A 16,778-nucleotide genomic window follows, 5' to 3' on the forward strand; every position below is an offset into this window, starting at 1 on the left:
TTGTTTGGGTTGTGTTTTGGTACAGACTAGCTGGATGCTTTGTCCTTTTCTCTCAACTCAGTAGTTTCAGTTGAACTTGAAAATGGAGCAAGATAGAGGGATTGATTAATGTGAAATGAACTTTTGAAAACCTCGAAACTTCAGCCTTTGGAATAGATTACAGTATTTGTGTCTTTTCATCATAATACAGAATATCAATTAATTTAGAGAAGGGATTTCCAGGTTCATTTGTTATGTGCTGCTAGTAATGGGGAGCTGGTAAGCTCTCTGTCTGAACAAGGGAGTGCAGTGTTTGTGCCTCTAGGAACATGCACACCACTGTTTGGAAATCTCTAATTTAAAGTATTGTCATCAGGATGATTATGTAATTAACCTGAAATTTTAAAACATAATGACTTAAAGAGTATAAAATCTTAATATTTTCTTTTTTTAATAAAGTTTTGGTAGTATTTAATACACTTGTTTCTTCATTTTTGTTTCAGATGCTTCTTGCTGGAGCAGTAAGAATTGCAGATAAAATTGAATCTGGTAAAACCTCTGTAGTGGTGCACTGCAGTGATGGCTGGGACCGGACTGCCCAGCTCACTGCTCTGGCCATGCTCATGCTGGACAGCTACTACAGAACCATCAAGGGCTTTGAAGTGCTTGTAGAGAAAGAATGGATAAGTTTTGGACACCGATTTGCAATGGTAAGCTGGAAAATTTAGTGTGCAGTTTGTCACCTTCAGGACTTTTACTTTGAATAGCAGTTTTTTCACTGCTGCATTTTAGTTATTGTCTCTGGTGTCTTTTTAATGGTCTGAGTGTGTCAGAGAACTGTGACCCATTCATTTTTAACCAGAAACCTCTATGTGATGTATAATATAAAGTAAATAAAAATGAAGTGGTTTGAGTGCAATGGTGAGAAAAAGTCATATGGCTTTTTTATGAGAATGAGGGATTATAACTTATGTTATGGAAAACCAAGGAAAACAGTTAAGGTTTCTAAAGTGTAAAATGGCTGGAGTTATTACTCTGATTTAAGGTTCAAGTGTTTATTTAACACATGGGTTAGTGGGGAATTAGAATAAATTGTTATGACAGTCTGTGGGCTCTGACTCTTAGGATTATTTAGTAGAAATGGCATGTAGTTATGACAGGTGGATATAGAATAACCATTTTTTCAGTTCAGTCTTAATAAATTCCTACCAGTTTCACCCACTGGTAGAAATCAGTGGCTCTGCAGTAGAAGATGGGGAAGCAACTGGTAGAGCTTTCCAGCTCTGCTAAATGCTGAAGGCATGTCCCTAAGTTAATATTGGGAGGCATTTTTAGTAGTTGAAAAATGCAGGTTAATGTTATGGAAGACTTGCTTGTCTTGTTCACTCCTGGAACATATTGAAGAGTTCCTGAGCTTTGCAGGGTTGGGATGGTGCTGCAGGCCAGGCTGAAATCAGTGTGCTCTGACCAGGCTGAAATCAGTGTGCTCTGACCAGGCTGAAATCAGTGTGCTCTGACCAGGCTGAAATCAGTGTGCTCTGACCAGGCTGAAATCAGTGTGCTCTGACCAGGCTGAAATCAGTGTGCTCTGACCAGGCTGAAATCAGTGTGCTCTGACCAGGCTGAAATCAGTGTGCTCTGACCAGGCTGAAATCAGTGTGCTCTGACCAGGCTGAAATCAGTGTGCTCTGACTTGCAGCGAGTGGGACATGGAGACGATGATCACGCGGACGCTGACAGATCTCCCATCTTCCTGCAGTTCATTGACTGTGTTTGGCAAATGACAAGGCAGGTAAGATGCTGAAGAGTGCATTTCTATGAGCTATCAGTCTTTATCTTTATCTTGGAAACATAATTTGTGGAGGAGAACACATTCCTTTACAGAATAGTAGCACGTTTACCTGAAGTTGGTTGCTCTGTGGCTGCAGAGGGGAATTTCTGTTGAAAGTGAGGTACAGGGAGCTAGAGTAAAGATTTTGTCTTGAAACCAAATTTTTTTCTGTTTAAAACAGGCTTACAAAGGGTTTGCTGTTTATATAAATAAGAGTTGTTGATGAAATAAATTATTTGTGTTGCGTGTTCACTGGTGGAGTAAATGTTCATATGGATTTAGATTGTCCTTAAGATAACAGCAAAAATCTGGGCTGATTGTGACCTGAGGGTAGTAGAGAGTTCTTTTATCTAAGTCTCAAATGTGAACATATTCATCCTTATGTATACAGGACAGCATTTATACCACACAGGCCTATTCTCTGATAAGTTTTCTTACTTCCATCGCTGCTCTTACTTCTAGATCAGGGGAGATCTCTGAAATTAGTGATTATTAAGATACCAAAATATTTAGATTCTCACTTTTGTTCTGAAATGTTAAGTTATTGAGTGGATTTAGTCTTTATTTTCCTTATTTGTGCCTCCATGAGCAAAAACCTAAGCTTTTTTTATGGTTTTATATTGCCATTCTTTAATGGAGTTATTGAAATGGGTTCACCTGAAGGCTTTATTTCCAAGTGATTTAGAAGTTCTTGATGCTTGACTCCTTTGGTTTTTACCTTTCCTTCTATCTTTTCTTTTTTCCTTTTTTTTACCTCCTTGAAGCCCAACATGGGTCTGTGCTTTTATGGTAAAAGCTGTTATACTGAAGTCTCTGTAGTATGTGATTTGTTTTGAAGGGAGGAGGGTAACAGTCTGGTTCCATTTGATCCTAGCACTCCCAGATCTCTTACCTTAGTCTTCTTGTTCTGAGCATGGTTCTTAAAACTTAGATCATAGTTTCCAAAACTTGTATTCAAAACAGTCATCTTTGGTGCTTTATGAAAGTTCCCTGCTGTTATACTGGGCCCTTGTCCAGGGGATCTTGTAGACTTTCTGTGTATCTATATTTCAGCATTAATGTGCTGTTTAGTATGGCTGGAGAAAATAAATGAAAAATTCTGTCCCTCTTTCAGAGGAAAGCTAATAACAATAGCAAAGAGGAGCAGTTCTAAACACCTGGTAGGAACAAAAGTCCTCTGGGGAGATCCTTAATTGAGAGCAGCCTCTTCTGTTTTTGTGATCTCCCTTGCTGCCTCCTATTTCTTGCTATAAACAGTTTAGTTGCCTCTAGTTTAAAAAAGAGAAAGGGATGGGGGCAGAGGGGGAATCTGTGAAACATTTTGCCAATACCACATCTGTTCAAAACCTGGATCCAGAAATTGTTCTGAAACTCTTGAACAGCAGTGACATTGAAAAATCATTAATGTCGTACAGGAAAAAAAAAATAGAAAAAGTTATTCTTGAACAGTTCTTGCCTACTTATTTTAATTTTTCAGTTGCCTTGAACACTTAGAGAATAGATGTGAAGACTGTCATTACCTTGACACAGACCTTTGAAAAGCAGGATTCTATTTTATCACTGTGTAGATCATTTGCTCATAAAACAGTGATAGTTTTGTGCTTTAGAATTCATGGTAAACATATGTGAAATGTTCCAAAGCTTAAGTAAGCTTAAGTGTTAATGACTGGAGGGTGTAAGGGCTCTGGTTTGGGCATGGGCTAAAAGCAAGCAAATTGGCTCTTTTGGGGTCTAAGAGTTACATTCTTAAAACAGTCACCTTAACTGAGAGAATCTCTAACTTCCCACTGAGATACAAATATCCAGATAGCTTCAGACCATGAAATACAGGCTTTGACAGCCTTATATTTTCCCTTGGGTTTATGGTCTTCATGACACAAATAAAATAGCAGAGAACTCAAGAGAAGTACATTGACATCAGATTTTAATAAAAACCTTATGGTGAAGTGGTTTCCCTCCTATGTTAGTAAATTCTGGTGATACTGAGTAGCAGATGTCAAACTGCAAAGGCCACATGTGAGCTGATGAAATACTGATGCCTGGTTAAAAATGAAACAGAACTGTAAAATCTGCCTGTAGCCCTGCAGTTTAACTTCCTACCTTTCATGCACTGAACCCTCACAGGAGGAAGGTCTGTAGAAATTCAGCAGAAAGTTTCATCCTGTTTGTTACTGGGTGTCAGCTGTTGCTGTAGATGCATTTTTCACTGGATTCAGCAGTGCCCTGTTCCTCTGTCTAGTGTTCAGTTAACCATTATTGTCCATTGCACAGTTGTTCTGCCAAGTGTTTCAAAGTTACTGTAGTACAGAACAAGTTCATTGATTAAAAAGGAAGTGTATTTTGCATGTCTCTGAATCAAATGCCACTTCTCACCATCAGACTTAAACAAGATAATTTCTTTTTTTATGCCACCTTACAAAAACCCCCAACAACTGCCACAGCAACAAGTGGGAGATTTTAATGACCTGTGTGTTTTCTCATAATTAGTGGATTTGAGAAGAAGTAAATTTCCATTTGGGGAATTTTTCCACCTGAATCTTCAGGCAGACGCTAATAGGCTTGGAACTACAGAGAAAGGCATTTTTAGGTCACTGATTTTTCAGCAGCAGTAATAGAAGCTCTGCAGTCTTGATACATCAGCCCCAACAGTACAACCCTTGTATCCAAAGACTGGGTTTCAATAAAGTGCTATCACTTATTAATAAACTAGTTGGAGAGCAACCACTGATGTATGGAACTTTGAATATGCTTCACTGGATTGGAATAGTGGCCACGTCGGCCTCCCTCTGATTAGTATGGACCTGTCACAACACAGAGCCCTGATGTGACAGGGCTCATTAAATGCTTTCAGTTAAAGACAGAGTCCCTCTAGGAGACACTTTGTCTTCCAAGTTTTTCCAAATACCATTTTGATGCTTTGCAAATTATTTTTGCTCTCTCTATCTGATTGCTGCTTTGAGTTTGGACACAGCAGGCCGAGATCTGAGACCCAGTGAATTTTCTCCTGACTTGGTTCAGCACACCTGCTTGTCAAATTCTGTTCATACTTCCTTAAAGTAATAGCTGTGTTTTTAACATCATTGTTTTGTAATTAAGTTTTGGCATGATTTCCTAGAGAGAAGGAAGTTCAAAAGTAGTTAACTTATGAACATGACTGAAAAAGAGATTTTGAGAATCTTAGTTTCCTCTATGCCTTATAGAAGCAAATGGTGAGGAGGTTGATAACAGCCCATGATTTGCAAGAGAAGCCCCAATGTGAGCACACTGTGCTGGTGAACAGTCACAATCTGTAGCAGAGTCATAAGAAGGCTCCCATTCATTTTCTGTGTCATGGTGCTGATAATCTCCCTACTCAAATTTTCAGTTGAGAGATGGTATGTATTAACTAGAGGAGTCTTGGAAAGAGAATGCTTTTACAGTGTTTGTCTTAGATCAATCTTGTTTTTTATGAAATATTGTTTAAAACTTAGCTCTTTCTGGGTTTAATACAAGCACACCCATTGTGTGTTATTCAACTCTTTACTTTCAACATGAATAAACATTTGCCCTTCATAAATCACAGCTGACACTGAAGAGGAATTTCTGGATCAGCTGGTTCACCCACAGTCCCAATTGCTGTTACTCCTCCTAACTATAGGAGTCATCTTCATTTTAAGTAGCTCTTGAGGCACTTGCCAAGGTATTCAGTGTTCTTCAGTGGCACAAAACAGAAACCAGTCCTCTTAAGACTGTGCTTTCTGCACATCTGAAATATTGACTTAAGATTTCTACATATAACAAGAAATTGTGCCTTTTGAATCTAAAACTTTGCCTTTTAGACTTCAGTGAAGATGCACTCTTTTAGAGGGAATGCACAAAGTTTATTTCATTTGTCCTAGACATTATTCTGTTTTTCATGCTCTTTGTTGCTAATGAGAGAAATGCTACTTCTTAAGTTTTCCTTAAGTCTTCTCAATTTGTTATTCTTCTAAATGTCTATCATTCCATGTCTGAATTTGCTACCTTTGTCATACTGGACACAAAGTTATTTTGGCACATCAAGCAGTTGCCACATGTAGTCTTACCATAAAATCTGATGGAAGAAGGACTTTTTCCATCTGAATGGGCAGCAGCCCATGCATTTTGCAGTTATTTCTTCCTTTATGAATTTTTAGAGCTCTACAGATTAGGAGAAATATTTTCAGATTTCTGACTGTTTGTCTTAGAATATATCAGGTAACCTGTGCTTGTGAATAAAACACCTAATGGTGCTCATGAGAATAAGAGTTCTTTCATTTCAGATGTACAGGATTTACTTTCCCATACAGAAGAAGAGGGATTAAAGGCTTATTGTATATAGCTGATGGTAAACTCAGGGTGAAATGGAGAAAAGTAACTTACTTGAGTAGAAAGTGAAAGAAAAGTTTTAATTAAATGTTAAGCACAATGTATGTGTAGTAGTCTTTATTATTCAATTCATTGCATGTTGAAATAGGAAATAAAACTCTTAAATGCCATTATCTTATTTTTTTTTCCCCCAGAATGTTTTCTTGTTCTGTAATAAGAGATATAAAGCATATGTTTAAGAGGGCTTAGGGTAGAACAGAACACTGTTAGAGCTTCTTAAAATGGATTGCTTTATATCACCAGTTTCACATCAGCTAATGTTTGTGTTCTGGTGTACTTGGATAATGAATGTAAAGTATAGCTCTGAGAAGTATTTGTAGAGAAGTACGTAGGTGAAATGAATTATTGAAGTGGGAGATACTGAAATTGCTGAGTTTTCCTGCAAATAATCCCTAAATAGGACCAAAATCTCACCTGGATTATTTGGTTACTTCTTACGTCTGATTTTCTTCCTTTCCACACTGCTTAAAATAATGCTGAGAGTAATTTTACCCTTTTTTTTTACTATCAGTTTCCTGCAGCCTTTGAATTCAATGAGTTATTTTTGATCACCATTCTGGATCACCTTTATAGTTGTCTCTTCGGGACTTTCTTATGCAACTGTGAAAAAGAGAGATTAAAAGAGGTAAATAATTAGTATAATGCACATTCTTGTTTTTCTGATTTTTATATTAAAATGCATAGAAAATGACCTAAGATTGTCTGAGCTGTGTTTTTAAATACATTTCTCACATAGTCTTAAAAAACAATGCAGACATTAAATTTCATGGTATGAGCAATATATACAGAATTGTATATATTAGTGAGGTGGCACTTAGGTGATAACTCTTTAGTTATCATCTGTCTGGGGGGCTGAGGGCTTTAATAAGTCCTCTTGCAGGTGTTTTCAGCCAAAACACAAAATTTTAAATAGTAGTAATTATCAAATAATATTAGTGTTTCTTTCACTATTTCTGAAGGAACTCCTATGGATGACGTGGCAGGTTGGGACATAACTGGATGGAACTTGTGGTTGAGGGCTACAGAAATTAAAATTATCTAAATGAATGAAGTTAGGATTCAATGAAAGATTGTGTGTTTGAGAAGAAAAAATAGAAGTTTGTTGCTATTCCAAATGCACTTTTGCTTACTTGTGGCTTTGTTGTTTTTACTGCCTCATTTTTTCGAGCAAGCTACAAATTTTCAAAAATTCCTTGTTATATTTAGTTCTGCCTTTTTTTTTTTTTTTTAATTTGTCTCTACTGCTTCTGTAGGGGAAAAGTTGCATGTAAATACCACAAGATGGAGCTGAATAACATGTTCTCAGCAAATGCAGGCTTTCCAGACAGCTTTCTTTCATAAATGAATAGTCAGATGCAATTCTCAATAGAGAAATGCAATTTAAGACACAGCAGTAGTAGAAACACATGCTTTACAACACTGAAGGAGTTTAAATTTGCAAAATGAATCTGATGTAAGTTCAGATTTCCAATCTTTGATTTAACCATTATTATGCTGATTAAATTTAGAATAGTACAACTTTCAGAAGTGCAATTAAAGGTACAAGTAGTCACTTTAAAGCATAATATCAATTATTTGTTAGGAGCAAATAGTATGAGTGGGAAGATTGAGAAATTGTTTTTCACAGACATTGTTTTGGATCTTCCAAACTCCCTGTCTCTTCACTGATATTCCTCTTAAAGCTAATCTTTTTTGTTTAGTTGGTCAGTGTGTAAGCATGTATTTAAGTACTGTATATATTGCTGTAAATTATGAGCAGTACAGGTTGCTTTTGCTCAACTAGCCTTTAGTGTGTCTGGAGAGAATATGTCTAAATCTCCTTTCTCTATTAGCCTTGGACCAAAATAAGTATTCAGATGTTTTGCTAAAGTTTTAAGGCTGTTCAGTGATCAGCTACTGGAAGTGTTCTCAGACTGCATGTAATTTTCTAGTAGATAAGGTAAAATTCTGACAGAATTACTGACAACTATTAACATCATATTTTAAAATTTTGCAATCCATGTCATTAATTAATTTTTTTTTTTTACTTTTTTTCTATCAGGAGGTGAGCACAAAGACTGTATCTCTGTGGTCCTATATAAACAGCCAGTTAGAGGAGTTCACAAATCCCTTCTATGTAAACTATGAAAACCATGTCCTGTATCCTGTTGCCAGCCTGAACCATTTGGAGCTGTGGGTGAATTACTACATCAGGTGGAACCCCAGGATGCGGCCTCAGGTAGGAGCTCTCACATGTCTGCAGGTGTTACTGAAGGTCCCAGAGATCAAGAGAAATTCTTATTTTTCCTAGTGTCAAATGCAGCATTTAATACAAAAGTGCTCATCTGTTGCACATATTTCAGCTGATAGGGGAAAAGGTGTTTGTCATGAAGATAATGCAGGATGTGGTCAAACTTGGAAAAAGGATGTTTTCCTTTTTCTACAGTCGCAAACTAGGGAGTGACAGTACCACTGTATTGGCTTGTAATGATTAACAGTCTTTTTTTTTGTCAGAAGATTACTTTTATAATACTTTTCTATTACTTTGTAACACTTTTTAATACTTTTATTGCCTTGACCTGCTCCTAGTTTTTGTGTACCTTTGTTTTAATCATGTTTTGCCCCTTCCCCAGCACTGACATAAATTACAGCAGCAGTTTCTGAAAGAACTGGACTAACCAACTCATTTTGCAGGCTCTCTAAACTAAGCATCCCATGGATGCTTGTTTTCAATTGACTTTTATAGTTTTAAGCTGGCATACTAAAGATTAAACAGTCCCTATACATGCTCCTTGATTCATCCAGTATTTGTTCTTATAAGTAATGTCTGCTATTCAGATAAATCTCTAAATCTCATCAGACAAATGCTCCATATGTTCTCAAGCTTAGAAGTCTGAAGAAAGAACATTCAGATTGTGTCACAACCATAATATATCTGAGTGTGTTACACCATCTCTTTATTAGGGTAACATTCCAAGGTACCTCCAAGCATATTATGATAAATTACCTGTATTAAGTGATTGCTCAAAAGGTGCTTTCATCTTCTAGCAGTTAGAATGAGATGTGAGTTTCAGATTTATTAGACATCCACAAGTCAGAGGCTGTTGTAAAAGATGATTTTCCAAGGTAAGTTTCAAGGCCACTACACTGGTAGAAGTCCAGGTTTCTGAGAAATATCTTTTAAGGTCCTGGAAAAGTCTGGATTGTTTGCTTTTCTCACTGAGGTGTTTCCTCTGAGCTGCTTTGTTTCTCTTACTTGTTAAAACTTAGAAAAATAGTGTATTTTAGGTTACATAATTTTCAAGTGAAATTGTCAGCTGCTCTTTAGCAAAATCCCATCTTTCCTTTAGCCTGTTTGCTGAATTCCATTTGGGTGGTGCTTGCAGTAGCTGCAGCAGTGTTGGTTTATGACTTGGATTTGGTGAAGATCTCCAGGCCCTGAGAGCAGGCAGGCTTTGTGAACCACATGAAAGCCACTCCTGCTCCACAAGAGGGAGGGTGGGGAAGAGGTGACATCATGAGGAAACAGCAGAGCTGTCATAGAGCTCTTAGTGAAAGCTCTGCTCCCTGCTGAGTGCTCTGCCTGCTTCTCTGGGAGATGCTCCTCAGGCACTTTGCCCATGAGACTCCTTCACCTGAGAGAGCAGGTCCTGGTAACTGCCTTAACTTTCCTGCACCTGCTTTTCTTCAAGTACTTAAAAAGTGTTTCAACTTTTTAATTCTGCCATGTAAGTTTTGTCTTGATACATCATCCCTTTCCTCTTGTCTCTGGCCTGAATTTATGTTTATGACCAACATTTGGGAGTGTTTCAAATCTACTTGGATAAATTAGCAGCAGAAATTACAAGTTGGTTTTTTTTTTCAGAATTGCATTCACCAGTCTAATTATGAAAGCACAAACTCATACAAGCAAATAAATAAACAATTTCTGCAATCACAGAATATACTAAGTGCAATAAGAATATACTAATCACAACATAAGTTTGCTTTTCTCTATGTTTGCATTGTTTGGTGTCACACCCTATTAACCAATTCAGTGACAGAAAAAAAGGCAATGACCCCTGTGACACCCAGCAGGCCTTCACTTATCTTTGGTGGAAAAATTTCTTAATCAGTGGATTTATTAAAATAATGGGCATCCCTGCCTACTGATAAAAGGTAATTTTGTTGAATACCTTTTAATGTGTTATCTTGATTTTCAACTAAATGTAAGAGAAAATTAAATATTTAACATTACTAAGTTGTCTGATGATTAGTTCAAGGCAACCTTGTACTGTTTTATCAGCTGAAAAAAACATCTTTAGAAAACTAAACCATGTTTATTGTTTTTGAGGTGCTCACCAAAAAAGGAGAAAAAGCCCAATAGGTGAATTTAAGGGAAGATGAATAATAGTACTTTGAATATAATCAGAATGGATCTTTGATACCTGTTTTGAGAAATCTCACAGGAGCAGAAGAGCAGGTTTTGGTTGGAGGCAATATTTTAGGTTTTCTCATTTCCACTTGATTAGTGAGCTTGATTTTCAAATGGACTGAGAGAAGTTTCATTGCAGTTCATTGCCTCTTTTCTATTGGAAATGCGCATATATGACCTGTAATTTTTTAAGTGTGAAAATTACTGAATGCTAACTTGATATAACCATTTATTTGGTTTTGTATTATTGTACTCTGTCTTCAAATATCTGTGTCTCAGCCTTTACCAGTATGGTACAGTCTGAGCATATTCTTCATTGCTCTAGGACATACAGGGTTTAGCATTATTCTTATGTTCTATAAAGATTGCTTAGAATGATACAACTTCAGTTCTGTCTGAGCTTTGTGGAAGCCTGAGATGGTGATTTTGATCATGTTTATTTGCATCAAGAGCCCTGTTTCTTTTGTATTGCAATAGATCTTGTGCACTTAAGGACACACAGCCTCCTTCCATAGGGTTCAAAGCTCAGGAGTCTGAGAACTGAGCACTGTGGAAAATTCTGGGTTAAATGTGGACATTTCTTGCTGCTAAATTGTGCTTCAACAAGGTCATTCTAATTCTTAAGTGAAATAAAAGGGTTTTTTGTTTGAGTTTGGAGGTGTTACATCATTATTGGCTTCTTATCCTAAGAAAATTAGATATATCTAAGTTCTGTCTTATTTGAGTTCATTGACTGAGAAGACCTTTTTCAGATTTGCTCTTCCTTTGAGTTAGAGAAATGTGTATTTGTATGTGGCATGTGGAAGAGAAGCTCTTCCATTCTGTCATACAGAGGTGGAGGTCTGTGGTTGTGGCCTTACAGGTGACCCTGCTTGGCTGGAATACATTAGATAATATGATGCCTTTGAATTTTTTCAGTTGATATGTGTTTTTCCCTTTTCTATGTAGTCATTTCATCCTCTTCTTGACACTGATTTGAGGAGTTTTGGCTGCCAGATGTCATTAGGCATCTCCTTGGGCATCTCTGGAAGGTGGGGAGGACACAGCCATGAACATGATCTGTGCAGGGGCAGTAGTTTTGAACTAACACACCCCATCATTCATATATACAGAGCATGAGTAAAGGTCCAGTCCTTTCAAGTCAAGCTGTGAGAGGCAAGGAAAATCATGGATTTTAGTCACCAAACTTTGCCCAGTCCATTAGGATGTGTTTCGTTCTTTTTATGCTTTCTTGGAAATTATGTTTTAACACTTGGAGGACAAGGCTTAGTTCAGTTTTAGTTTTATGTGGGTTTTTTATTTTTCTATGCCTGGGAATTTGTCTTCAAGCTCTGTTCTGTAAATTTGGCCACAATGCTCATGTTGAAACCATAGAAATCCCATAGTAATTTTTCAAATTCATTGTTTCCTTCATGTGTGTGGACTGTCACCCAGAGTAAAAGGCCAGCACCATCTATCACCTGGAAATTCAATTCAGCTTCTGTGGTGGGATCATCTGCTAAAGGCAATCTCAACACTTCTGTGCAAGAGTCAGGAAATTCTGTTGGCTGGTTAGCAGCTCACTTAAAGATGTGAAGGGGAAAGGTAGGAATAAGTAAAGCTGTTTGTTCAGTATGTACAGAAATGACTGCAAAGTATATAAATAGCTTAAAATTGCTGCTTTTATTTGATGCTATTGCCAAAGGATTTGATGTGTTGAACAGTTGAGCAATCAGATGTTAGCTGTGCTTCACTGTCAGTAAACACAGAATATTGTATAGTGAAAGCAACAAATAAGATCCTGAGTGTCACTGGGAAAATTGCTGACAATAAACTGGAAAATATAATTACTGAACTGCTTTATCCTGCATGTAATGAGATAATGTGTAACTTACTGCATGTAACTTGCTGCCTGGCACATGGAGGGTTCATGTGTTTATCCCTGCCTTCAGTCACACTGCCTGGTGTGTTCCCCTCCCAGCAAGTACCCATTGGGATATTTTTGAAAGTCCACACATTTGATTTACCACCATTTTGTGGCAGGACAGAGCTATCACACAGCTCTGGAACTGCTTGGCATTGCTGGTCCTGAGTCCTTGATTTTGGATGAAAGAGTGAGGCAGGAGATGTCAGGAGAAGGAATTGTGGCAGAGACAGCTGAGTGTAACCTTAGCAAAGCAGATTTCATCCCTGCAATTAACAAAGAGTTTCCTGTGAGATGAGGCAGGTTTTGGCCAGTACTTGGTAATTTCTCTCTAGTTGGGTGTCAAGTGAAGATTTCCAGAGTCTAGTTTACTGCAGATAATCTTTATCTATAGATGAAAGTCTCAGTATTCAATCAGTATGGAATAAAATAGAGACTAACTGCTTATCCTGGATGCTGAAAAAAAATGTAGTTACCTAAGAAAAAGAAATTGGTACCCTATAGTGAGCATCAGAATGTGCACAGAATGGGAGAAGCTAGTACTGTGCAAATAATCTTAATTTTTGGGGGTTTCTAACACATTCTGAAGGGAAAGCACTCCATTTCTCTCATGTCTCAGATGTCTGAATCTAAGTTGGCTGTAGGTTTTAACAAGCAGTGGCATCAGCTGGTAGCATGTGCAGATTCCTGAGTCTGGAAATCCAGGAGTTGTTCCAGTTCCCACCTGGTAGCTGTGGGGATATTATGAGTTTTGCTATCCAAAATTCATAATTTTTGCCCTTGTTTTTCCAGGAGGCAAGGGCTTTTTGCTTGATCTCTCAGGAGCAAGAAGTGTGGAAGTATTGACTATTACTGAAAATTGCTGTCTTCATCATTTGAGATTGCCTTTTGCTACAGGTGTCCTGTTCACTAGGCTGTCAGAGTTCCAGTTCTTCACAGAGAGGAACAAAAAGCTCAAGTGAAAGATATTGTTGTCTTTCCAAAGCACAGAGTAGGTTTTTGGAAAACTGACAGTCTTAAGCTGAGCAATGAATTTAAAATAACCATTTTCTTCTGCAGCTTTTCTTCCCTGTTGCTAAAATAGATAAAGTGTGCTCACTGAACAAGGCAAAATGCATTCACTGTTGAACAATTTTCATGTGAATGTCCTTGAGCTAGTGGAGTAACACACACTAGATATCCATCCAATTAAGACTTGGTGGTATTACAAGTGAGTAACTATTATAATTTCTCTTTTATCCATCCTTGTGTTGACAAATTTTGCTATCCAAAAGCACTTCAGGATCCTGAAAGATTCCTTGGGAATGAAAACCTGAAAATCAGTAGTGAAAGTGAACTGTAGTAATTCTGTGAAGAGGAAGGCTTGAATTTCTGAGGAAATGAAGCTGCCTTATGTCTAGATGGTTTTTATGGGGGATGTAGTATGTACATGGTATAGCATAACTATAGTTTCTCTAGTTTAAAAAAGCCACTTTATTTTTCCTCAAATCGTTCCCTAGCAGGAATAATTCATCATAACTGTGGAGTGGCATGTGCTCAGCATTACTGCACCAGGTTCTGCTTTTGATATGTGTAGATAATTCAGTTTAAAAAATGGTTTCATATCAATGGTGGTTTTAGTAATAAAGAATGTTTTTAGCAGTGTTGTAAATATTTTTCTGCTCAGTGTAGGCAGTAGGTACCCTACTATTAAGGTGGAGGAAAAGTATCTGCTTTTGAATTAAATAGGAAGGGAAAGGGGAAGGGAGAAAAAGCAAGTAGCAGGAAAGAATTGCAGAAATTGAAGGGAGCTACAGGTGAATGAATAGATTGTATGAGGAGAAAATCAGGTCCTATGTTGAATTGTGGCTTGGTGAAGAGAAGTTGAACTAAAAATTTAGAGAAAAGTTGAAATGGGAAGAAATGGGAAAAAATGTGAGCTTCCCTAAATAAAATCTTCCTGGTGAGTTGAATATTCTTTTTAGTTTCTGTTTACAAAAAAAAAGTTGGTTCCTTAAGATAACTCAGTGAAAGAGAGGGAATGGAATAAAACTAGGAATTTGAATGTGATGGTACAAAATTTGGTTAGGGCTTAAAGCAGAAAGATGCCAGAATTGAAAAAATAGAGAGGGGAACAAAAGAAAAAAGCCCCAACACTGAAAAGTCTTTTTGAAACGTTGTGGGCAGATTCTTCTGCAGCTTTTCCTGGGCCAGCTTTTTGGTTAATGCCTGGTCAGACTTCCCAAAGATCCAGGCCCTTTTCTCCACTACTTGGTGCTGCTGGCAAACTCCATATTCTTGTCCCTGTTTGGTTCTGTTGCTAGCTATATTAGGTGCAAGTGCCAATTTTGTTTTGGGGTGATCAGCTTCTAACTGTTCATAGTAAATTTTATGTGACTAGAGAAATCTATTTCTATTTCTTGTAAACAGTACATAGTAGATTTTTTTAAATGAAGTTCACCCTCCAAAAACCATTGAAAGGTATGTAGTACATTCACCTTTATGTTTCTACTTCATTTTTACTGGACTATTGTGTTGAATCACAGAAATTAAATGTACTGTTTTTCTGCACATGGAGGTAATAGTTTAAATAGTACATGAAAAACATCCTGAAGAGCAATGGCCCAGGAAATTTTCCAGCCCAGCCAAAGTGTAGATGCACTGCTGGGTAGAGTTTCATCTGTGTAGGCTCCTCTCATGCAGCAGAAATAGTTCTGTGCTTTCAGCTGGGTTATGGACAGAAATGATGGCTGTAGAAGCTGAGTGTTGCCTGGCAGCATCACCGTGGGGACACTGGTGTGACAAAGGAAAGGATGCTTACTCTGCTGAAAATCTGTGGACTAGAGCAGCAAAAATAAGTTGAATGCAGCTGGGTGATAGGTCCAGAGTCATCTTTTGAGCTTCCACTCCTAATTGAGAGGCAGCATGAGAGAGTAGGAAACAGTACAGCTGCTGTCAGCTTCCCAACAAATTCATCTCAGGCAAACCAATTACAGGATTTCTTAACAAGACAGTAATAAAAGCTTGCCTTGGAGATGCTACTTGTGCTGTGCAAGTACACAGTTCTAGGGTTAAGGTGGTAACAAGATCTTGTAATAAACAATCTTCCTCAAGGAACTTCTTGTTCCTTGCAGAATCTGTCACTCTCCCACTTCCTTTCATTGTAAACAGTGGCAGAGTGAAGGAGAGCCTCGTTCACAGCAAGCCATTACTGGTGTTATTGTGTGCAGGGTGTTGGACCCATTTCCTTCTGAAGAAGAAGGTTTAATTGAGAGAGGAATCTCATGATGAAATAGAGCAGGGTGAAGTGACAAAAATGGAGATGGTTATCTGTAAGAATTTGTACAGGATGGTTTGAGGATACACTGACAGCAACAGGTCTCCCTGGGAATAAGTCTTCAGGAAGTGTGGAAATTAACTGACTTTTTAATTTTAATATTTTTCATGACAGAATTTAATTCATGATGTTTCATCTTTTTACTCTTCCTCCTTCATCCTCGTGCCAGGCTGCTTTTCAGGTCTTTTTGTAGGAACTTCTGTGATACCTCAACAGCCTGTACCACCTTTTCCTTACCCCATGATAATGTAATTTGAATATCAACCTTTGTTACTAAAAAATCAGCTATTGTCAGCTGCTTGAAAATTCAGCTGCTTGAGATTTTTCTAGATTGAAGTTGGTAGGTTATTTCATGAAATTGAAGTGTGTATTGGAAGTTTAATATGTGAAACCTGTTTCTGGAATTTTATTGTTTATTGTGTGCATCTACAGGATGCTGTGTTAATGGCAATCAGAAAGAATCTTTTCCTGGGAAAGGCATCATATCAGAAAACCCTTCTGTTGTGTTTACACTGCCAGATGAAATGGCATGATGATATTTATGTGCAACTGTCCTGCAGTGTTTAAATCTAGCATGCCCTTACTGAAAGATGGCCGATATTTTGAAGGTGACCCCTTTTGTCCCCTACTATGAGACTCTACTCTGCCTTGCTCACAGCTTAGCTGGGCTCTGATGGTTTGCATTGAGTCCCCAAGTTTGTGTGTCTGACTGAATTGTTTTGTAAAACTTAATCCAAGAAGGCTCAGTTGCTTATGAGAATGTGACTAAGGAAAATGTTTTCCCATATGAAAATATTGGGAAATTTACAGGACTTCTGTTGGGGCAAGGGGCTGTTTTTCTATAAATGCTCCATCTCTAGGGAAAACATGAGGTTTTAGTGAGATTATATTTTAGAAACTGTCCCACTCATATCCTGGAAGAAATTCCTCCAGTTTGGAGGTCTGAGGCTGCAATAATCTCAGTGAATTC

At 37.7% G+C, this 16,778-nt stretch overlaps 1 protein-coding gene across 8 annotated transcripts in view; it reads left to right on the forward strand.

Moving 5' to 3' along the window:
- Positions 1-16,778, forward strand: part of MTMR1 (myotubularin related protein 1) — a 38,059-nt gene that overhangs the window by 16,980 nt on the left and 4,301 nt on the right. For all 8 annotated transcript variants that reach the window (XM_077185927.1, XM_077185928.1, XM_077185929.1 and 5 more), the window contains 4 exons: positions 483-689; positions 1,679-1,771; positions 6,708-6,821; positions 8,238-8,414. In XM_077185927.1, the coding sequence (XP_077042042.1) occupies positions 483-689; positions 1,679-1,771; positions 6,708-6,821; positions 8,238-8,414 (591 nt within the window). The remainder of the gene's footprint in view (positions 1-482; positions 690-1,678; positions 1,772-6,707; positions 6,822-8,237; positions 8,415-16,778) is intronic.

Source organism: Agelaius phoeniceus, chromosome 14, assembly GCF_051311805.1.
Source record: "Agelaius phoeniceus isolate bAgePho1 chromosome 14, bAgePho1.hap1, whole genome shotgun sequence".
In the NCBI taxonomy this organism is placed as follows: Eukaryota; Metazoa; Chordata; class Aves; order Passeriformes; family Icteridae; genus Agelaius; species Agelaius phoeniceus.